The sequence below is a fragment of the Erythranthe guttata genome, chromosome 14, assembly GCF_056151865.1.
Source record: "Erythranthe guttata isolate IM_541 chromosome 14, IM_541, whole genome shotgun sequence".
NCBI lineage: Eukaryota > Viridiplantae > Streptophyta > Magnoliopsida > Lamiales > Phrymaceae > Erythranthe > Erythranthe guttata.
In genome coordinates this window covers 55,786-78,681 of record NC_142546.1, presented here as the reverse complement: position 1 = coordinate 78,681, position 22,896 = coordinate 55,786, and the positions used below count along the sequence as shown (strand labels likewise).

The following is a 22,896-nucleotide window of genomic DNA, read 5'->3' as shown; positions in this document are numbered from 1 at the left end:
AACGATGCTGTTATATGTATAAAACGAAAAGAAAAAGAATGAAAAACGAGCGTGATGGACATTCAGCAACAAAGAAAATTCACAAATTTCATACTCAGTAGATAACTACAAAATTGAGGTTTTCTCAGTAGTTCATTCATGATTTGACAAAAACAAAAAAACAAGTGAATAATGCAATAACAGATACTAGAACACATACTAGAATTCTATCAGATACTCAAATTGAAGCTAAAATTTGACGACCACCTGTTCAGCTGAACTCTTCTTCACAACTCCTCGAGAGCACAGCTCATTGAGCAATTCAAGAGCCTCTTTGGTGAAACCCTCATAAGCTAAGCCTTCAATCAGAATAGTGTAAGTAGATTCAGTAGGCTTGCACCCTTTGGACACCATATGGACCAAGAAATTGATGGCACGGTCTGTTTTCCGAGCCTTACAAAGCCCTAACATGATAGCATTGTAGATCACAGAATTAGGCCTGACACCCATTCCTTCCAAATCTTGAAAGAAATCTATAGCTTCTTCAACCTTTCCTTCTCTGCTAAGTCCTCCAACAAGTGATGAGTACGTAATGATATCTGGCCTCAGACCTCTCTCCCTCATCTCAAACAACAACTGCATAGCACGTTCTGTTTTTCCCATTTTAGAAAGCCCGTCAATCACTGTATTGTAGGTGATCAAAACAGGGGAGCAACCTTTGCTACTCAGTTGGTTAAGTATCTCAACTGCAATATCAACCTTCCCATCTTTGCACAGAGCTGTGAGCAACGTGTTATACGTTACAATATCTGGATAACATCCTCGAGTAACCATTACCTCTAGATACTCAATCGCCCTATCCATCTTCTTCTCTTTGCAGAATCCATGAAGTAGTGGATTGTAACTCAACGAGTTTGGGGTGCACCCATGTTTAGGCATCTTCTCCAAAATATCAATCGCTCTCCCCAGTAATCCCTTCCTACACAAGAAGTTAATCAAAATATTAAAGGTGACCACACTTGGAGAACAACCTTTCCTAAGCATCTCAGCCAACAGCTTCTCAGCATCCATCCACCTCCCAGTACTGCACATACTGCGCAGAATAATGTTGTGTGTGATTACATTAGGTTGGCAACCATACGATGACATGTTATTCAAGAACATGATTGCTTCATCCAATCTCCCCTCCTTGCAAATGCCATTGATAAGGACGTTATAAGTAACCACATCTGGCTTACAACCTTTGTCCCTCATTTCATCCAATAGCTTCATAGCCTGTTCAACGCCACTTTCCTTGCACGTGGCTTCGATCAGGATAGTGTAAGTAATCACATCTGGATAGCATTCCTTTTGAAGCTGCTGATCAAGAACCTCCATGGCTTGTTTCAACTTCCCACTGTCACACAGAGTACGCAGAATTGTGTTGTACGTCACAACATCAGGGGCAACACTCATACGTTCCAAGACCTTCAACGCATTATATATCTCACCCGACTTGCAATACCCACTAATCAGAACATTGTAAGTTATAACATCGGGAACCGCTCCAGAATCCTCAAGAATTTCCATAACCCTAGTAGCCTTCTTAGTCTTCCCCACTCTACAAAACCCACGAATCAAACTCGTACAAGGTATAATATCTGGAATGTCGCCATGGTAAACCATGTTTTCGAGATGCTTAAACCCTTCCTCCAACTCCCCATTCCTAACCAAACGGCGGAGGTAGTTATTACTCTCGAATTCCTCGAAACTATGAGATGAATTCCCTTGAACCTGACCCCGACCTTTCCCATGAGGCATTCTCTCGGCATTTGACAACCTTAACCCACCATTAGTGGAGAAAGTTTCAGTAAAAGAAACAGCAAACACCTTAACGCCAGAACGCCTTTGTTTTCTAGAACCTTGCTTCTTCACCACAAGTATTTCCACAGAGGGAGAGTTGAAACAGGGAAAGTTTCGATCTTTGCGGTGTCCCGAGGTTTTCTTCTTATGTATATCATAATGAAATGAGCAAAAACCTTGATGGTTTTGCTTCGGTGGAACAATTAACTCCATGGTCGGCCAAAAAGCAGTAATAGAAATTCAAATATTTATGCAAGAAAGCCCATAAATTCTTGCAGATTCTAGTACAGAAAACTCACTGTCAAGCTCACCGGCGTCCGTCCCTTAGTCGTGCACCGGTACCGCCATGGTTTCTGTTGTCTACTTGTTAATTCTTATCCTGTGGTTTTCGTTTTGGACGGAATACTATTTGCTGAAACAGGCTGACCTTTCCTTTTATCTGGTGAAGCAGGCTGAAACAAAAAGCCCAGAATTTGCCAAGAGGGCCGAAAATATAATAATCAACAAACCAAAAGCCCAAAATAAAATATAAAGAAACGACGCCGTTTGGCTATGTATTTTTCTTTCCGCCATCACTACCACCCCGGGTGAAGGAACTCCGGCTACAGTTCAAGTGTTCAACTCTTTCCCGGAGGAAAAAGAAAATTGATGGAAAATGACCTAATTCGATTTTGTTAGGGGTAAATTAATCGACAGAGGAAAATTTGGAAAATGGGAAGCGCGCCAAGAATGTGCTTCGAGTGCCTTGAACGACGAATTGAAAGTGATTTCTCCGGAAGACTGACCTTCGTCCATGGCCTCTCCGAATCCCCACTCCCCTTCGGTTCAAAAGCCCTCGTTCAGGTCTCCTATCCGTATACATATGTATATATGTACGGTGATGTGTTTTGTGTATTAACAAGTTCATTAATTGGATGCAGGTCTCAAATTCACGGCAGCAGTTCGTGATGAACTATATCCCGTACAGGAAAGATGATTGCTTGGCCCGATACATGTATGATGCCTTACTATTTATGTTTTTTGATCACCAACTGACGAAGCCAAGAGCTGATTTCATGGATCTCATTTCATGTTTTTTCGTATACAGTTCATTTGACTACTACAAGGCAACACACACACAGACATCATTTTTTGATTATTTGTTGACTTGATAAATGCTTTGTGACATAAATTGGTAAACATGGAAAATATGCTAAATAGAAAATGCAAACACATGGCTCCCAAGAGTATCATGAGAGGAAAGAAATAAATTACTAGAGTATAAGTTTTTCATGAGCCAAATTTGCTTCTAAGGTTATCAACATAGTGCTTCTGACATGAAACTGTTCTCTTATTTGCAGCGATGAGTATTGTGCGCTTGAAGACGGTGATAGTAGTGCCGGAGAGAACACAAATTTGTCTAGAATAAAACAAGATCAAGCAGAGGTCAGTGTCGGAATTTCTTGTGATAAAACTTCTACTTTAGATACTGCATCAACTGAATGTCGGCATTTCTCGAATGGTGCCAGAACTGCACTCCTAGGTTGTGAAACATGTAAAATTTCCAGTAGGTTTTCTTGCTCAAGGTCCATCACTTCATTAGCTCCAACTGCTCAGATTGGGTATGCATCCTATGAATTATTTGAAGAACTTGCTTCACGTTTCTCATCTGGCTCAACTGAAGATCAACTTCTGCATTCAATAAGTTTTCTTATAGAAGGAAAATCTGCAGGGCGAGATGGTATAAACTTTCTTAGTTTGGTAGGGATGCCATCATTTACGGAGGATGGTTTTCCTGGCTGCGTAAGGCATCCAAATGTTGGTCCCATTTTGGGAATGCTAAAGTTACCTACCCAAATTAGTTTAGTGCTGCCAAAGACACCATATACCCTTGAAAACATCATGCATTATAGCCCTGGTGCCATAAAGTCTGATTGGCATATACAACATTTAATCTACCAGCTACTCTCAGGACTTTCTTACATGCATGGTCTGGGTATTGCCCATGGGAACTTAAGACCATCCAACATTATGTTGACCGAAACGTTTTGGTGTTGGTTACAAATTGGTGAGAAACAACTGCTGAACTCCAAGGTGAATCCAAGTAATAATTTTCATAATCCTTCTACTGGTGGTTTCTGTTCTGAATGCTGTTCCTCTCATGCCCTGTATGCTGATTTAAATCTCTCTGATTCTGAGAATTGGCAATCTAGTTTTTATAGTTGGTGGAGAGGAGAGCTGAGTAATTTTGAGTATCTGCTAATGTTAAACAGATTAGCAGGAAGACGGTGGGGAGACCATACATTTTACGCAGTTATGCCTTGGGTCATAGATTTCAGTGTGAACCCTGACGAAAATAGCATTTCTGGGTGGAGAGATCTAAGCAAGAGCAAGTGGCGCTTGGCAAAAGGTGATGAACAGTTGGATTTCACTTACTCAACATCTGAAATCCCTCACCACGTGTCTGATGAATGCTTATCTGAACTGGCCGTTTGCAGTTATAAAGCCAGGAGGTTGCCTTTGAGTGTTCTACGAACAGCCGTCCGTTCAGTTTATGAACCTAATGAGTATCCCTCTAACATGCAAAGATTATACCAATGGACCCCCGATGAGTGTATTCCGGAGTTCTACTGTGACCCACACATATTTTATTCTCTACACTCTGGCATGCCTGATTTAGCTGTGCCTTCTTGGGCAGGCTCTCCGGAGGAATTCATTAAGTTGCATAGAGATGCTTTAGAAAGCAACCATGTTTCACGCCAAATACATCATTGGATTGACATCACATTTGGCTACAAACTGTCTGGTGAGGCTGCTGTCGCTGCTAAGAATGTTATGTTGCCGGCAGCAACTTCTACAATGCCAAGGTCAACGGGACGATGCCAGCTATTTAATCAACCTCACCCTCCACGTCAAATTGCTAAGAAAAACAGTGGTCGAATTAAAGTGAATGATGTTGATGGCAAGCCCCTGCTTACTGAAAGTAATGAATTGGATAAACTTGAAGAAGCAACTTCATTCTGTGAGAAATCATGGCATTTATCTCCTAAATATAATGTTTACACTGGTGACTGGTTGAAGGATGAATCCCAAGAAAAGGAGCTTTTGAGGGATACTTCTGTGAATGCATCATCTAGAGAACCTGACTCTTCAATGAACTATGACTGGATCTCAACTATTGATTCAAGTTATCTTCTTCAGAATATTGAGGTGGATGATGATTCTATGGGATATCAAGATCTATTGCTTTGGAGGCAAACATCTTCATCAAAGGTTTTCTCCATAAGTAGTGCAGACGATATATTTGCTGTTGGATGTATTTTAGCAGAACTTCAGCTGGGCAAGCCACTCTTTGGTCTGAATTCGTTAGCATCATACTTGGAAAGTGGCGTCCTACCAAATTCAATGCAAGAGCTTCCCAATCACATCAAAATTGTTGTTGAAGCCTGTATTCAGAAGGAGTGGAGCAGGTAAAAGAAGTTCACGTAGATCTCTGCAAGTGCTGTCAATATCCTTTACAAATAGCACTGAATACTAGAATATTGGTACCAAACCATATGTAGCTATTAGCTAAAATTTCTCCTGATTCTTTTTTCTATTTTTTAGGAGGCCTTCTGCCAAATGCCTTCTGGAATCTCCATACTTCACGAAATCAGTCCAGTCATCATACCTCTTTTTAGCCCCATTTCACCTTCTAGCTAAAGATGAATCACGTCTTCAATATGCTGCAACATTTGCAAAACGAGGAGCTCTTAAGACAATGGGAGCTATTGGCGCTGAAATTTGTGCTCCTTATTGCTTACCTCTTATAGTGAGTTCTGCCTCGGATTCGGAAACTGAATGGGCTTATGTACTACTTACAGAACTTCTGAAATGTCTGAAGTTAGAAGCAGTGATGAAACTTGTGGTGCCATCTGTCGAGAGAATTTTGCAGGTATGTTGTTGAATTTGTTTCAGAATGACTTTAGTCCATTTCTTCTTCCGCTGTTTCTCATTTCGAAAGTGATTCATTTTTAGGCTACAGGCTATTCACATTTGAAGGTTTCCCTTCTTCAAGGCTCATTTATGCAGGAGATATGGGACAGGATAGGTAAACAAGCATACTTTGAGACAATGCATCCACTTATAATCTCAAATCTGTGCATTGCTCCTCATATGAGTTCAGCTGCTGCTTCTGTTCTACTGATTGGCTCCAGCGAAGAGCATGGTGTACCAATTACTGTTCATCAGGTTTAGTCGTGTTTTGTATGTAGTATGTTGTATATTATTTGATCTCAAAGCTCACATGTCACTGTGCTTGCAATGTATTTCCAATGCAATACTCATACATTTACTAGACTAATGTTTACTAATTATCCAGACAATTTTGCCTCTGATGCTCTCTTTTGGGAAAGGGCTATGCAATGATGGAGTTGATGTCTTGATCAGAATTGGTATGCTCCTGAAATAGGGTTGCAAAACTCTATTGTTTTCAAAAAAGTGTTTCTTCAACTTATAAGGTCATTTCACTTTTATTTTCAGGTGGACTTTTTGGAGAAAATTTTGTCATGAAACAAATTCTACCATTGTTACATAGTGTTATCCATTCTGGCATATGTGTATCAGATGTTAATAAACCTGAACCCATTCAGAGTTGGGGTTCTTTGGCCTTGATAGATTGTCTGACAGCATTAGATGGCCTTATTCCTCTAATGACTACCGAGACAATTATCAAGGAGCTGATTGAGGTATAAGATTTGTTTTGACCAAATATTTTCATAATAGACTCAAGCAATAGAGTGAAAGAAATATAAGTTGTTTATGCAGGACAGGACTTGCCCATATGTTAAGATTCTCATGCTCAAAGATATGGGATTCCGGGTGCTACAGGTGTTTTTCACTTTTCCCTTATCACCAATGTGGTTGTACTCTTTAAAATTGGAATATCTTCATGAACTTTTCTTTTCTTTTCTTTTTTTTTCCTTTTTTTTTTTCTGTTTTCTCCACATTGCTTTTTGATCCCCTCTGGTGTTGAGTAATAATAGAACATTAATGTCTCTTAGTGCATAAATTGGGGTTCTTTCTATTGTTTCCTCTTCTCATTTAAGTAGGAAATATCAACTCGTATTATGTGATGATTGGATTTGATTGAGTTGCTATTAATGAATATCAGTGCTCTAAATTATTTTCAACTAATTGATCATATTTCATAATCGAGAAAAAAAATCAAGGCGCTGTCGATCAAATATGTGCACCCCTTCCACAAAATACACCTCTATACGTATTAGCTTAGGCTTAGGCACTGAGCAAAAACTCCAAACTCGGACCAGTTTTCCCACTTCCACAGGAAAATTTGTTATTTCACTAGTGCAAAATTAAGGTTGTGTACTCATTATCAAATAACTAAAAAATGTTAGTACTAATTACTTTATTTTCCAGTGTGCTGCGAAGAGTCTTATTAGAGTTTGCCTGCAAATTGGCCCAGATCTATCTGCATTGCATGTTCTGCCAAAACTAAACGAGTTATTCGATGAGCTTGCTTTTTCTCAAAAGAAAAATACTTGCTCTGTCAATTTGGTTGGAAACATGGGGGTGAGTAGAATGAAAGTGGGTGAGGAAGATTGCATCGGAAGCCGCATGGAATTGGTGTGAGTCTATTCCTATTGTGATGTTCTTAGAACCCTTTTGTGATTAGTCATACATAAGAATTAGATGCTCATAAAAAACTTAATGTCTTGGCAGGCTACTTTTGTATCCTCAATTTGCTTCTCTGCTTGGAATAGAGAAACTTCGTCAGTATTGCCCCACATGGTTGCTTCTTGAGCAATTCCTTCTGCGACATCATAACTGGAAGGTACAAATTTTAAGTTGTTTTTGTTTAGAAAGGTCATTGGTATCTGCAAATTTGTATTTTAATCATGGTTGTTCTCTGATTAAATCATTGTAAAAAATAGGAATGAGTTCAGTGATTCATGCGAGGAATATGAAGATTTCTTCATTGTTGAACTGGTAGAATAGGACTGAGATCATTAGGATTTTCTGCAATGGATTTTTCTTTTACCTTACTACCTGTGACAAAAATGCATTTGTAGGTGGCTAGGAATAGATATTTAAAATCTAAATGTACTTCATAATGTAACTTTATAATTAAAGCTTAAAGTTACTCTTTTCCTCTTGTGATATTGTGCGGCTTCTTCGGTCTTGTAATCTTAAAGCATGACATACAACAAGTCTAAATTGAAACAAGCAGGCATTGCCATAATATTGTGCAACTTCAAATAAGAAAGAACGTTGTTAAGCCCCCAGTAATCTATTTATTCAAAATTTTACAAGAAATGATATAATTTTTAAACTTAAGCGTAATTGTTGCTTACAAGAGAGACTAATTTGGAAAATTTACTTCTGTAAGCTCTACATTACACATTTGCAGCCATTCTTACCATGTTTTTATTCAGTGGGAATATGCAGGGGATTCCATTCAAAGTGGTCCGGATAATATACGTGGCAGACGACCCTCTCACAACAAGGGCACAACATCTGAAAGCAGACCTTCCAAACTCTTATTCAATGGGGTTGGATGGTCAAGACCTCAATCACAGGGTAAAAAGGTCGCCAAAAACCTCCTCCCAAGTAAAAATAAGTTCGAGTATAATCAGAATCCTGTTGAAAGGCATGTGGCTATTTCAAGTTCAGGAATGCAAGAACCTTGGTATTGGTTCCCTAGTCCTGCAGCTAGCTGGAATGGGCTAGATTTTTCTGGTCGTGCTGGTGGTTCAAAGGATGAACTTCCATGGAAAATTAGAGCATCAATCATACAATCTGTTCGTGCACATCATGGTGCTCTGAGATCTTTTGCTGTTTGTCAAGATGAGTGTACGATATTCACGGCGGGTGTGGGACCAGGATTCAAAGGAAATATTCAGAAGTGGGACTTGTCAAGAATTGATTGTGTATCAAGCTATAATGGGCATGACGAGGTTTGCTTCAGTTATCCCAATGGTTAGATAGCAATACTGTGTAATTACTTTTTTAGTTTGCATTCTCATCTCATACCTTTTTCTTCTCATTTTTTTCTTTTTCTTTTTATTTTTCTTTTTCTTCCTTTTTTTTAGCTAACAAGAAAATAAGCAACCTTAAATTCAAAAACCTATAGCAAAGCATTTAAAATAACTTTCAGTATTGCAAGTGGTCATTTTTTAAACTACCAAGTCTGCTGTTTAAAACTCTTTCATATCAAGGTTCCAGGACAATATTCTATTAGATTTTACTTCTCAAATGTATTTCATGTCTTTCTGAAGAAATGTATATTCTGATATATCTTATGATATGCCTGTCGCTTTGCATGTTTATCCATTTTGATGTTTTATATTCTCCGGAGACATGTTTCAATGACATCAAAAGCAGTTCTTTTTAATTGAGTTGAAGTGATGATTGATTCTAAACATGTTTCTTGGTTTGCATATGATGTAATTGCTTGTTCTAGAATGCTTTTATATCAATCCATAAACTTGCTAGTGGTCATTTCTTATGTATCTGTTATTGCCTTTTCGTTGTCAGGTTGTAAATGACATTTTTGTTATGGCATCCACCGGAAGAGTAGCTTCTTGTGATGGAACAGTACATATATGGAACGGACAAACTGGAAAACAGATTTCTGTATTTTCTGAGAGTTCTTCAACCTCCACACGCTTTGTGGAAAGGGATGAAGACAACATGCTTCATTTTAATCCATTAACAAGTGGAATGCTTAGTACTCCATTTCATGGGAATTTGTACAGTGCCATGGACTACCTGGAATTCAACGATAGACTTGTCGTGGGTACTGGAAATGGATCTCTCAGGTAATTAAGCATTTATGAGACTTAATACTTTTTATGCTTATATGTGTCTTAATTACTTCTATGGCCTCTAGATTCATTGATGTCAATCAAGGTCAGAAACTTCATCTTTGGAAGAGTGAATCTGCTGATTCTGGTTTCCCTTCCCTTATATCATCCATTTGCTCGTCTAGCTGTGTCAAAGTGCATGCTGAGGAAACTATTTCCTCTCCGTCCTGGATTGCAGCTGCAACCAGCACTGGTTGTTGCAGGCTTTTTGACATGAGAAGTGGAAAAATTATTTCTTCATGGCAAGGTCATGATGGATATGTGACGAAGGTATAATCAATATTAGGATGCAATTCCCATAAGAAAATACTGATTCACATACAATTTCAAATCCTTGCAGCTAGCTGTAGCTGCAGATCATCAGCTTGTTTCTAGCTCTCTTGACAAAACATTGCGAATTTGGGATTTGAGAAGGTACTTTATTTTTGTCACACCCGAGTAAGCCATGAGCTACTGGACTAATGCTGATGTATTTCTTTCCTCTGACCAAGCTCAGTTGAAGTTAGTTTATTTTATATTTAAAGTCTTTGCTTAGATCGTGGGGTGGAATGAGAATTTGAGTTAGATATTTAATTTAGTAGGTTGTACCTAATCTTATAACAGGTAGCTAATGGAATCATGGTTTTGTAAAAACTAATTTGTCTCGAGGATGACATGTTTGTGAATGTTCACAGGAACGGGACAGCCGAACATACAGTTTTCCGAGGTTACAGTGATGGAGTTACTGGTTTTTCAGTGTGGGGGCAAAACGTGATCTCTATAAGTAGAAATAAGATTGGCGTTTCTTCTTTACAAGGTTCTACAGATGAAGTACGTACTCAACTTGTCATGTTTTTTTTTTTTTTTTTTTTTTTTTTCTTGGGCATTTTCCTTCTTCATCTTCTTCTTTTCTAAGTTGTAGTGTTGTTATGTAATGGCACAGGAAGGCAAGCATCGAACAACCCCTCAACATCTATATACGGCAGATGGGGAATCAAAGAACGTGTCGGTGCTATCAGCCATTGGTATCTTGCCCTTTTCCCGCCTTTTCCTTGTTGGAACAGAGGATGGCCATTTGAAAATTTGTTGTTAGTTATACTTATTGTTCCATCTGTTCTTCAATTAAAAGAAATTCTAGTCAAATTGCATGGTCGTTCGTTACTTTGTGTATACAGAAGATAAGAAAGGATATAAGTGAGAGGAAAATTCCAATATTTACTTACTGCACAATCACTATGTAACAAAGGGAGATGAGTGAAAGTTTGAATAGTACAACAGAAGTAAGCTATCGACGAACATGTATTATTATTACAGGGGACATATGTCAAATTCACCCTAACATTTCTATTGAATTTGAATCAAGTAAACGATATGTTTCTCAAAAGAAGTTGAACTTCGTCATCATCTCTGCTTTCAGATGTAGATTTGTCTAGAAACCCCTTCCAGCGACAGCAGAAGATCTTGATTTATGTCCTAATAAAAATGAATCCTAGGGAAACCAGCTTTAAAGCATGAACTCTCCATCCTCTTCTTTCCACAAGCAGCAATGGCATATTATTACCAAGAACGAGGTTCTGCCATGGTTCCTCAATAGCAACATTTTCCATCATATCAATCTTTCTCACCCTCATTAGTCATTCCCACATAAGCCAAGAATGATGGTACAAAGGGCAGTACAAAACAAGAATCAGCGACTGAAATGTATACATCATCAGCCTGGCAAATAGGAAGATGCTTTCATATCTCTTCAGGAATGTAGGCAAGTTTTATCCATCCATCCCACAGCGTGCAGAAAGCAAGAGCACCTCAAAAATTGGTCCCATTCTCTCTTGAACCATTTTATCAAGAAACCGACAAAACTTGCTCCTTTAGCATTTCAAGTACCTGATATTTGATGAGAATTTGTCACTATTGATTTTGTAATCACTAATCAGTTCATCGACTTTACAGTAGTACAAAAAAAAAAAAAAGATAGCTATACGCCTCAAAGAAAAAGGAAAAAATAATATTAAACTGAAAAATCAAAATACCAAAATTATCATTTTCAAGTTATTTTAAAAAAGTTGAGGGTAACAGAAAAGGCAAACCTGGAAATGAATGCTCGTTTCTCTGTGAAGCCAGGGAAAAAAATTCACCAAGGCATAAGCAACTACTAAAAACCAGGTTTCAATACTTGAAGGAATCAAGAAAAAGGCCAAGGGAAAGGCCAGCCTTCCAATAATTGAAAATGATGATAAAGTCGCGTATGTTGTCGACTAAAGGAAGAGAAGCCTTGTACATAAGAGCCCCGATTCCCTCAACCACAGCAACTGTCAAACCAGCAGACAGTACATCCCAATCACCAGTTTGCCCTATTACAGTGGCAAAAGCAGTTGCACAATAGAATCCCACCAAGAAAGAGAATAATTTGACAGGCAGATTTTTTTGCAACTCCTTTAATCTGGCAACAGTCTTCAACTGGATAGCTTGGAGAGTTCTAATAAGCCTCGTTCCCCCACTCGTTCCCCCACTGGAGTCATCAGCTGCACTTCTAAGAGACCATGCCATCCTCCTACTAGTATACAATTTGCTATAAAGTTTTTAACCATACTTGTTGTTATTATGTATCGAAATAATAAATAGGAATAACTAATGAAGATGGGGCTGGTACTCACTTGGTAAAAGGCCGATAAACATCAGAAAAAGTCAAGTGGAATGGCATCAATTTGCCCAATGAAAGAGCAGTAAGTAACCTTGATTTAAAATCTTTATTATGTATCATGAGTTTGAGACTTGTTAAATTGACAGCTGATGTCATCATATTTGCGAACGAACGAACACCTTCAACGCCACATCAAAGCCTATATATGTAGGTTCATGTTTAAACATAAATAAATCTTAAGATGAACAATTTGGAAAAGATTCAAAGTCGTGAACATAAATATATAAAGCCCAGTTGGGAAATTCATTCTTCAGACTTGATGAGATCATACAGAACATTCATTATTCATTATTCGAATAATTACAAGAAATCAAAGCATGGGTATTCGGTATTCCTAAAAGAACAAAAGGAAAAACAGTAAAGAGAAGAGTCCAAGTACCTGATGGTAGCCGGAGATTGGCCGGAGATACGACGGCGGAGGGTTGATTAATAATCAAACGGACGGCAGGGGCAATATGTTCGCCTCTATTGCTTTCTTTTTGGGGGATTATATATATATATATGGGTTAACTGCAAAAAATCCCCTAAACTTTGGACGTTTTTGCGCTTTACCCCCTGAACGGAAAAAAGTTGCACGAGCATACCTGAACTCTATTATTTCTAGCACCGATGTCCAAAATGTACATTTTTGGCCAAAATTGGCCGGAATTCAAATCACGTGCCTAGCACGTGAATATAGTTGGGGTAAATTAGTATTTTCCTTTTACACCCATTTTCTTTATTTTTTTAATAAATATAAATAATTAAAAAAGGAAAAAAGAAAGAAAGAACAAAAGAAAAGAAAAGAAAAAAAGGGGAATATTGAATACCCATCATCGTCTTCGTCACAGACGCACCACCACACACAAATCAGACAACCCCCACCACAGTCTGATCCGTACGCACCACCACCACCACCACCACCACCACCGAACCACTTTCAATTTTCTCCCATTGCAATTTGTCTGCCGGAAATTGACGTCATTTGATCTCGGATTAAACGCGCACCGATTTTTAATTTTCTTTTCGATTGACGCGAAATTTCGTTAATTCTTTTTGTTACATAAGAATTTGGGTGGGCTTTTGGTTTTGCTTCAGATCTGGTAATGCTAGACTGTACAATTGGGAATCCATGTCGAATTTAAAAAAAAAAAATCGGTAATGTAAAGGTGAATTTGGTCGGAATTTCGGCACGAGTTGGAATTTAAAGAGTTTTTCATATGTAGTTGGTGCGTGAAAATGGAAGGTAGTGTAAGATCAGGTGGTGTGTTGAAGAAGAAGACTTCATCAGGGTGTTTGATTATCAAAAAGAAGGTTGATAATAGGAATTCAGGAGTTGGGGTTTCGAGTGTTAACATCACGGAGAAAAAGCGGCCCAGATTAGCTGCGAGTGATGATTCGAGTGCAAGTGATGAAGATTGATTTGCTTTCGATTTATAGTCCTTAATTCCGATGGGAGAGGAAGAGCTTGGCCGGGATGATGGTGACGGGAAGAAGAAACTTATTCTTCTTTTTTTATTTTTTTATTTTTAAGATTTATTTATATTTATTAAAAAGAAAAGGAAGAAAATTGAGTATAAAAGGAAATGACCAATTTATCCCAACTAAAGTCACGTGGTAGGCATGTGATTTAACTTCCGGTCAATTTTGGCCAAAAATGGACATTTTGGACATCGGTGCTAAGAAAACCGGAGTTTAGGTATGCCCGTGCAACTTTTTTCCGTTCAGGGGGTAAAGCGCAAAAACGTCCAAAGTTTAGGGGATTTTTTGCAGTTAACCCTATATATATATATATATATATATATATATATATATATATATATATATATATATATATATATATAGTATATATTACACATACTTATCTATATTATATTATTATATTTTATATTATTATTATTTTATTATTATTATATTTATATATATAAAAAAAGGATGAATAGGGTGGTGGTTTCTTCCCTAGTGACTATTATACCCCTATGTTACTCAATTGTAATACTAAATGACATTGGTCAATTAAGTAACTAACAATTCAAATAATAAATACATCAAATTATATTTATCATTCTCTACAAAGAAAACATTAAAGAAGTTCATTTAATTTAGTCAATTTATTAATACGAAAAGTTTATTTACTAAAAAATAATCATCATAATATAAATTATGTAGTACTTAATAATACGTATGGATTTCATGATTAAACTCGAAGCTTAACTAATTACGATCTTTTAAGCCAAATAAAAAATAAAACAAATATTTGATTTAAGATAGAATGTAATTTCATTTACCATTTTTTAATCTGTCAATTTAAGTTATTTCATTTTTTATTTTCTAGCCAAATAAAAAATAGAAATATTTTTTTACGAAATAGAATGTAATTTCATTTTCCTTTTATTTGAATATACTAATTCAAAATAATCAAGATTCAATGTTAATTTGATTTTTATTTACTTCTCATACTTGGGGCCTGAATAATTAAAACTATTGTTTATAATATTAATATCATATGTTAATATTGTCGTTTGGATAAAAATAATTTACTTTCTCAATAATTTTAATATATATGCATAGTAACTTAAGAGAATAAAGAAAAAAATACTATACACATATGAAATTCAGAAAATATTCGGTAATTATTATTCAATTTATTTTTATTTGTGATATAGTAAATTTTTATAACTTGAATAATATTTATAAATATTTATTAATAAATTTAAATAAATATTATGGGATTAAATTTAAATTTATTAAATTTTAATTATGGACTTTATTATTTAAATTTATTAAACTTTTTATTATAGAATATAAATATATTTGAGTGACATTTTGATGTGAAATACCGCTCGAAAAGATTAAACAGTGAGCTCGTAGGAAATTCACATGTCATAGTCCATAGGCTAACGTATTTCATACGCTACAAGTGAAAATAAAAAAGGAGATCAAAGAGTAATGCACCCAAAACTAAAGTAATGAACAAATAATATTGCACTTGGGAAAAAAATCTCTTCATTATTCGTCTTTTAGAGTGATGATACATTGTCAGACTATGTCAAAGTGATAAAACAGTCTACAAGTATTCAACAAATTACATAATCTTCAAGATAAATGAATTAACAACTAATAAAAATTGGCAAGGGACAAAGAAATAAAAAAAAATACCAACAACATCAATAATTATTTCAATAAAAAAAATTGAGAGTAGGAATTGTGAAAGAAGAATTGCGTTTCGCACCTAAAATTGACTCTAATTGACGAAGATTAAATTACAATGAGCTCGTAGGAAATTCTCATGTCATAGCCCATAAACAAACGTATTTCATACAAGTGAGAAAAAAAATCAAACGGTAATGCACCTAAAACTAAATAAATGGAGAAATAGTAATACATCTGGGGAAAAAATATCTTCATCATTGTCTTTTACACAAATGATGCATGGTTAGACTGATACGACAAAGAGCTATATAAAAATTAAGTCTACAACCATCCAACAAATTCTATTTATTATTCAAGATAAATGAATTAACGAATAATGAAAATTGGCCAGGGACAAAAAAATAATTAAAAAAAAAAAAAAAAAAAACGAACAACATCAATAACTATTTTAATAATTAAAAAAAATTAAAAAAAATAGTAAAATTTGAGAGTGGGGAATTGCGAATTGCATTTCACACCCAAAATTGACTCTACGACTTGCATCCTAATACTTCAAAATTTGCAAAGTCCACTAGCAAATGGTATTTCTCATAGCAAACTGCAGCATGCATTAAATTCTTGTGAGATTTTAATCAAAATTTAGTATACCGCGATAGTTTAACTTTTGAAGGAATTTTAATGTTTTATTGTATACTCTGGTTTTAATTTCATACTTTTACATTATTATTATTATCATACTTATAAGATAGATTAAAAAATTAACTAATTATCATATTTTATTTATTTATTAATTAAAATTGAAATTACAATTTAATATTTTTTATCTTTTTAATTTTCAAAATTAATTCTAAGAAAATATAATACTCCAAAAATAAAAATTACATTATTTATTTATCTATTTACCTATTTATTTATATTTTGCAGTATGCATCTACTTACTATACTCGATTTTTTTTTATATTCAATTGTTGATTAAAAATCTCATTGCATTCTAAACGTAAGGTTCTATATTATTTTAAATATATTAACTACATTATTTATAAAAAAAATTGAAACAATTTGAAAATAATTATCTCTAAAAAGGTGAAATATTTTTTAGAACTCTACATATAGATTTAAAACCGTTTAAATTAGAATGGATAATTGGGTCATTTTTCACCGCTAAAAAACTATTTTGTTTGACGCCTTATTCTGTTGTAATCTATTTAACTTTCATCAGCGATGATTTTTTATTCCCCAAATGTTCCACATGTTTCGGTTTAATTTCTTGTAATATATTATGTAACTTTATGGAAAATTAAGATTTTTGAATTATTTTTTACATTACACCTGAATCAAAATAAGAAGTTTTTAAAATTATATATATTTTTACTGTACTATAAAACACATACATAAATCATCAATTGCGTTTTGAAATTTTTAATACAAATAAAATAATTAAAAAAATGTGAAGTAGAAAATAAAATATAAACAAGAAAAGATATTTTTTTAAAGTTAAAATATCTTGCTATATTGATTTTTTGGTTAAAGTTTCACACAACATTATGTAGGGTGCATGCATTCTGCTATGATGTATACAATTTGTGGGTGAACTTTGTTAATTTTAAAAATTTCGAGTACAAAATGTCAATTAGTTTCAGTTTTGATGTGCAAAACGCAATTCACTCGACTATAAGGAAGAAATAATGCATGAAATATATATTGTGTTCCAATAAAATAAATGCCAAAAACATAACTAAGAAGCAAGTAAATGTCATTCAAAATTTTGATAACAACAATGATGAGTAAAAATTGTAATAATTGAACGAAAAGATAAGAAAATAACAGGGTCATAAATATACATAGGCAAAACCATATGAAATTATTTATTTACTTTACTATTAATTAATAAATAATTTTGAATTATATTATATTCCAAATAATTATCAATGTCAAAAAATATTACTCTAATAGCAATATAACTATCATATATAGATTATGGTAGATAGAAAAAAAAATTAATACGACGCGTGCAACGCACGCGCACCTTTCTAGTTATTATAAAGGATTGAAACTCAAATGACATGCCACCACATGTATTTTTCCAATATTATTCCACACTAAAAGTTGTATATATATATATATATATATATATATATATATATATATATATATATATATATATATATATATATATATATATATATTAAATAAGGAGATAAATCTCACATCTCAAATTTGATTCCAGTTTTTTTTTTTTAAATGCAATTAATTAGTTGTTATACATACAATGTTTGGTTTTGGGAAATTGAAAATTTGTGTTTGTTTTGAATTTCCAAACTCCTCTCAATTATACTTGCTCAAAATAAAATATTTGAACATTTAAGGCAGGGTCGTCTAGTTGATGGAGCAAGAGAGTACGGTATCATCTAGCCCTTGTTCGACATTTAGGTCATGACGACTCATTGGCATCATATATCATACACCTGAAGAGGCAGAGTCCCAGTCCCAGTCCCAGAGTCTGTTTTATCATGTCAATCATCTTACTTAAAGCATGAAATACAACAATTTATTTTTTTACAGCCTAAACTTCAATACAACACTCCTAATAACCAAATGAAAGAAAGAAAGAAGAAATAAAATGAAACCATATGATCTAATTAGATCATCTGTGGCAATACCATCATTGTCAAGCTATACTTTTAACTAATTGTGCTAAACAACATCATAAACATAGATGCCTTACGAAATTAGAACAACTTTAAGATTTACAACACGGCTACAAAATTACATCAGAAAATGTGAGCACAACTGCATGTTTATGATATCAATTCATTCTTTAGCCCGCAGCAAGTATGATATCAATTCATTCTCGGAGCTAGAAACATTGATTCAGAATCACGGTAAGGGAGAAACACAAAGACAAACAGCTATTAGATATTTGTAACTACCTTCATGCCACGATCACTAACACTACGACCGGCACGGCTTTATTTGATTTACCCACTCTGGATGATATAATCAATCACCATCAACTTTTCATAGCAATTTTCCCAGAAATTAATTGACACCACCAACACTCATACCATTACCAACACCTCTTTGCTGACATCATCATTAGCCTCTGTTTCTACATCATCGTACCCTTTGGATACCTTACCACCATTCATCCTCTGCATTTCTTGCTCCAGGTCATACACCTTGTCACTCATACCTTCCTTTCTATACGCATCCATCATAACCGAGTAAGTTGTGGAATCTGGCTGACATGACTTATCTTTCATTCTCTTGAACACTCTTTCCATCTCCATTAAATCATCTGCTCTTGAGCAAGCATATATGACTGCATTAAAGAATGAGGTATTCTCAGGTATCTCCAATCTCCCAGCCAACTGAACCATGCCAATCACTTTATGAAAGAGACCAGCATTGGCAAAACCTCGTATGAGGCAGCACAATGTTTTGGTGTCCGCCTTAATGCCTTCAGCACGCATCTGATCAAATGTGTACTCCATGTGCTTTGCATCACCGGCATCAGAAAATGCCTCAATCACATTGTTGTAGGTCGATGTTGTCCACGGAAATGAAAGCCTCCGCATGTACTCCATCACAGATGACATCTTATCGTACATCCTTTTCTTACCATACGCACCAATCAGAATGTTGAATGTGCGTGTTTCCGGCTCGATCCCGAAATTGCGAAACTTCTCGTACCATTTCTCCATCATTTCAATCTGACCCGCATTGCCAAACAAACCGATAATCGTATTCATAGTCCATACATCAGGTTCGCTTGTCGTACTTTCAAGCATCTTGGAGAGAATCTTCTCCATCTCTTCATATTTCCCCGCCTTTCCATAACCACTCAGTACTGTATTTTGAGTAACAGTATTTGGGGTGATTAATCTTTCAGCCATTTCATCATATAGGGAGTCAACCAGTTCGAAACGACAAGCATCGGCACAAGCCTTAATCAGTATACTATAGGTATAGACATCAGGCTGGCAAAGAGGGAGAGACTTCATTTGTTCAAGAACTTCATAAGCTTTATCAATCAGATTGCTCCTGCAACATGCAGCAAGCAATGCTGTGTAAAGTTCTGGGGTTGGTTCTAATCCTGTTTGAAGCATTTCATCAAACAGCTGAGAGGCTTGTCCAGGTTGACCGGATCTTCCAAGAAGAACAAGTAGCTTCATGTACGTCCCTTCTTTTGGGTGGTAAAAAGGTTGCACCTTTAGCATCTCAAATACCTATAGAGATTTAATGGGGGTGGTGATAAGTTTATGGATTAATTTCTGGTTCAGAAAGCCATTTTTTTTTTCATTGTCTTCGGCAGTCAAGACTTATACTTGCAATTTGAGTTACTGATGATTATATGTCATATAATATATAGTAAAGCATTGAATCTTATCCAATACAAATTCAGAACTCCCTCGTCATCCTTTTGAATTCATGAGCCGATAAGCTCAGAAAGAAAAGTACAGCAGCACACCATTTACGGAAAAGATGAAAGAAAAGTGGTTGGGGGATTAGAGTAAAACCTGAAGAGCCCGGAGCCATTGCTTTTTATCGATGGCATCAGAAAGAGCTTCGGTGACAGTATTAACCCAAGCGTTGGCATTACTCTTTCTGTCGAGCTTTTTCTTGATGTTCTTAATGGGGGTTCTCTTCTTATTGGTTGAGAATTTAGGGTTGGAGGTATGAGTGAGGCCAGGATATTCCCCTACTTTCCAGTGCTTTTTCTTGGGAGAATTGACGGTTGTCGACGATGATGAATTGGTGGAGGAGGAGGAGATATAAAGCAGCCTGCGGGGTGACTGAGTAACGGTCATTCTGGTGGTGGTGGTGGTGGTTGTGGGGAGTGGAGATGGGAGGAAGGAGGAGGAAAGAGAGAGTTGAAACGCAGTCGTCGCCATTTGCATTGTTGCTTGCTTCAATTGTGGTGGTGTCCTCTGTGTTTTTACTTTTGGGTACAGCCTAGAGGATGGAGGAGTCTGAAAGGTCGGAAGTACCCTTTTAACTATTCCACTTTTGGTCCCCTTGTGTTTCAAAGTGAATAAAATTCACCTCCATGTTTCCACTTTATACACTTTTCGTCCACTCCGTCACATGGACGTTAGAACTAACAGAAAACACTATTTCAGAGGTAAAAATGAAATTTAACATTGTTTAGGGGCTACAAAACAATTATAAATTTAAAGTACTATTTGTAATTATTTTTTTTTATAATATTAAGTATAAAAAATTGAATAATATTTAATTTTCACAAACAAAATGCAATATATATATATATATATATATATATATATATATATAATATATATATATATATATATATATATATATATATATATATATATATATATATATATATATATATATATATATATATGGGGTCATTAGCAATAAACCCCTCATATAGATAATAAATGGTGATATGTCCACCCCTTCAATTTTTCTTTGTGATAGCCCCCTAGAATTTGTATTCCCAATTGTACCCTTATGTCAATTAGCATAATTAGTCTAAATTATTCCTTTGTTCTCTCTTTCCATAACAATAATCTAATTCCTAAAAATCTCCTTCCAAATTCCTAAAAATCTCCTTCCAAATTCCTAAAAATTTGCTACCAAATCAAAAAAAATAATTTTTTTATTTTTTTTATTTTTTATTATTTTCGGATTTTTAGCCATTTTTCATTTATTTTTATTTTTTAATATTTTTTTAATAAAAAAAAATAATTTTTTTTAAAAAAAATTTTTAAACAAAAAATTGAATTTTTTTTTCTTGACGGATTTACAACTCCGAATATGACTATAGTTAAACATGACTATATGTGACTATATAGACATATTCTTTCTTTATATTGCATTTTTTTATATTTTCAACTTAAAAATTTCGATTATATAATGTGGTATAGTCATGTTTACCAAATTATATAAAACAAAGAAGATTCTCCTATTGTTTACGAAAACAATCCAATCAAAATTCACACAAAAAATACCAATTTTGAATCTAGTTATTCGAATATGACTACAGTCATATTCGAATATGACTACAATCATATTCAAAATATACATAAATATGACTATAGTCATATTCGAACATGACTATAGTCCTGTTATGAAAAAAAAATTCAAAAAATACATAAAGATAGAAAAATAACGAAAGAGAGTCATGGGGAGTCGACGACAACGGCGATGGTGGCGGTGGTGAAGTAAAGAGAGTGAGAGAGGCGGCGACGGTGGTGGTGGTGGGGGACAAATCTGGAAAAAAAATAAAAAAAAAATGAGAAAGATAACGAAAAAGAGAGAAAGAGTCTTACGTGGAAACGAATGAGGAGGCGGCGGCAACGAGCGGCGACGGTAATGGTTGTGTACAAATTTATGTGGAGACGATGGTGGTGTAAAGAGAGAGAAATCGAGAGAAACAACGAACACGAGAAATAAATAAATCACTAATCGAGTGAATCAACAATAGTCATATTCGAACCAGAGTAGTCACGTTGATGCTGTTGTTTCAGATTTGGAGAGAAAAAAAAAAGAAAAAAATTGAAAAAACCTGGGGAGGCGACGACAACGACGGTGAATGACAGAGAGAGTGGGGACGTGGCTACGGTGGCGGTGGTGGACAAATCTGGGAAAAAAAAAAGAAAAAAAAAAGAAGAAAAAATTGAGAAATCTAGAGAAAAGGAAAAAAGGAAATCTCCATGTAACGCATCCGACGAAGGGCGGCGACGAGGTTGGGGAACATGATTTGTTTTTTTTTGTGTTTTTTTTATTTGATTTTCTTTTTCAATTACTCTTTATTTATTTTTTATATAAATAAATATGTTATATTTTTAATAATGTAAATATTAATATATATATAACATGTTAGCTAAAAGGCACGTGTGGTAGGTTATGATTTTTGCATGATGTTTGGTATCAGAACCATATGGAAAATAAATAATTAAAACGACGCCGAAAATCTTAGATCACGTTTTAAAATTTTGAAATTAAAACTCGATTATTTTCAAAAAAAATTATTAAAAACCTAATCACATAAGGGCACTTTAGTCTTATCATGTAAGGTTAGGGGTGTCTCACTAATTAAGAATGAAACTTGGGTGTAGGCAAAAGTCTCTAATAGTCAATTGGGTTTAGTTCAAAATATTTTCAATTTGAGGGGGGTATTGCATATTTCCCCTATATATATATAGACATGGCCACGGGGCGGGTCGGGTCCGGGTCGGACTTTTAGGGGACCCGAAACCGACCCGCGGGGAGGCGGGTCCAGGTCCGGGGCGGGTCCAACCCGGTTTTTCAATTTTTATTTTTTAAACCAAAAAAACTTATATTGAAACTTGAAAAAACATGAGATTAATTTTAAATTCAAAATTTAAAAAATAATTGAATTTAAACATTAAACAATTTTAGAAAAAAATAAAACGATTAAGACCT

General features: G+C 35.0%; 4 protein-coding genes across 9 annotated transcripts; 1 reads left to right on the top strand and 3 right to left on the bottom strand.

Moving 5' to 3' along the window:
* Positions 1-61: 61 nt before the first annotated feature.
* LOC105960469 (Pentatricopeptide repeat (PPR-like) superfamily protein) lies at positions 62-2,034 on the bottom strand. The gene has a single exon (XM_012984648.2). It carries the CDS (start codon positions 2,032-2,034, stop codon positions 229-231), a length of 1,806 nt encoding a protein of 601 aa, XP_012840102.1. The 3' UTR covers positions 62-228.
* Positions 2,035-2,425: 391 nt separating this feature from the next.
* On the top strand, positions 2,426-11,028 carry LOC105960454 (protein serine/threonine kinase). 3 transcript variants are annotated; one of them, XM_012984630.2, is made up of 16 exons: positions 2,426-2,664; positions 2,742-2,815; positions 3,162-5,270; positions 5,407-5,734; positions 5,818-6,030; positions 6,161-6,233; positions 6,322-6,527; positions 6,607-6,669; positions 7,219-7,427; positions 7,522-7,633; positions 8,235-8,756; positions 9,337-9,620; positions 9,692-9,935; positions 10,006-10,079; positions 10,340-10,475; positions 10,588-11,028. In XM_012984630.2, exons 1-16 carry the CDS (start codon positions 2,533-2,535, stop codon positions 10,735-10,737), a joined length of 4,929 nt encoding a protein of 1,642 aa, XP_012840084.1. In that variant the 5' UTR covers positions 2,426-2,532; the 3' UTR covers positions 10,738-11,028. The 3 variants fall into 3 exon arrangements, 2 of the variants coding, with proteins under 2 accessions (XP_012840084.1, XP_088670136.1); XR_016029804.1 differs by having other exon boundaries at positions 2,533-2,664; positions 8,235-8,778; XM_088814010.1 differs by lacking the exons at positions 2,426-2,664; positions 2,742-2,815 and having other exon boundaries at positions 3,533-3,894; positions 4,074-5,270.
* Positions 10,840-12,834, bottom strand: LOC105960477 (ycf20-like protein). 4 transcript variants are annotated; one of them, XM_088814012.1, is made up of 4 exons: positions 12,723-12,834; positions 12,299-12,458; positions 11,732-12,213; positions 10,840-11,528 (listed from the first exon to the last, which is right to left on the bottom strand). In XM_088814012.1, the coding sequence occupies exons 2-3, from the start codon at positions 12,442-12,444 to the stop codon at positions 11,811-11,813; spliced, it is 549 nt and encodes a 182-aa protein (XP_088670138.1). In that variant the 5' UTR covers positions 12,445-12,458; positions 12,723-12,834; the 3' UTR covers positions 10,840-11,528; positions 11,732-11,810. The 4 variants fall into 4 exon arrangements, with proteins under 4 accessions (XP_088670138.1, XP_088670139.1, XP_012840123.1 ...); XM_088814013.1 differs by having other exon boundaries at positions 11,732-12,198; XM_012984669.2 differs by having other exon boundaries at positions 11,732-12,195.
* Positions 12,835-18,093: 5,259 nt separating this feature from the next.
* On the bottom strand, positions 18,094-20,491 carry LOC105960446 (pentatricopeptide repeat-containing protein At3g06430, chloroplastic). The gene is made up of 2 exons (XM_012984622.2): positions 19,998-20,491; positions 18,094-19,706 (listed from the first exon to the last, which is right to left on the bottom strand). The coding sequence occupies exons 1-2, from the start codon at positions 20,376-20,378 to the stop codon at positions 18,537-18,539; spliced, it is 1,551 nt and encodes a 516-aa protein (XP_012840076.1). The 5' UTR covers positions 20,379-20,491; the 3' UTR covers positions 18,094-18,536.
* Positions 20,492-22,896: the final 2,405 nt, after the last annotated feature.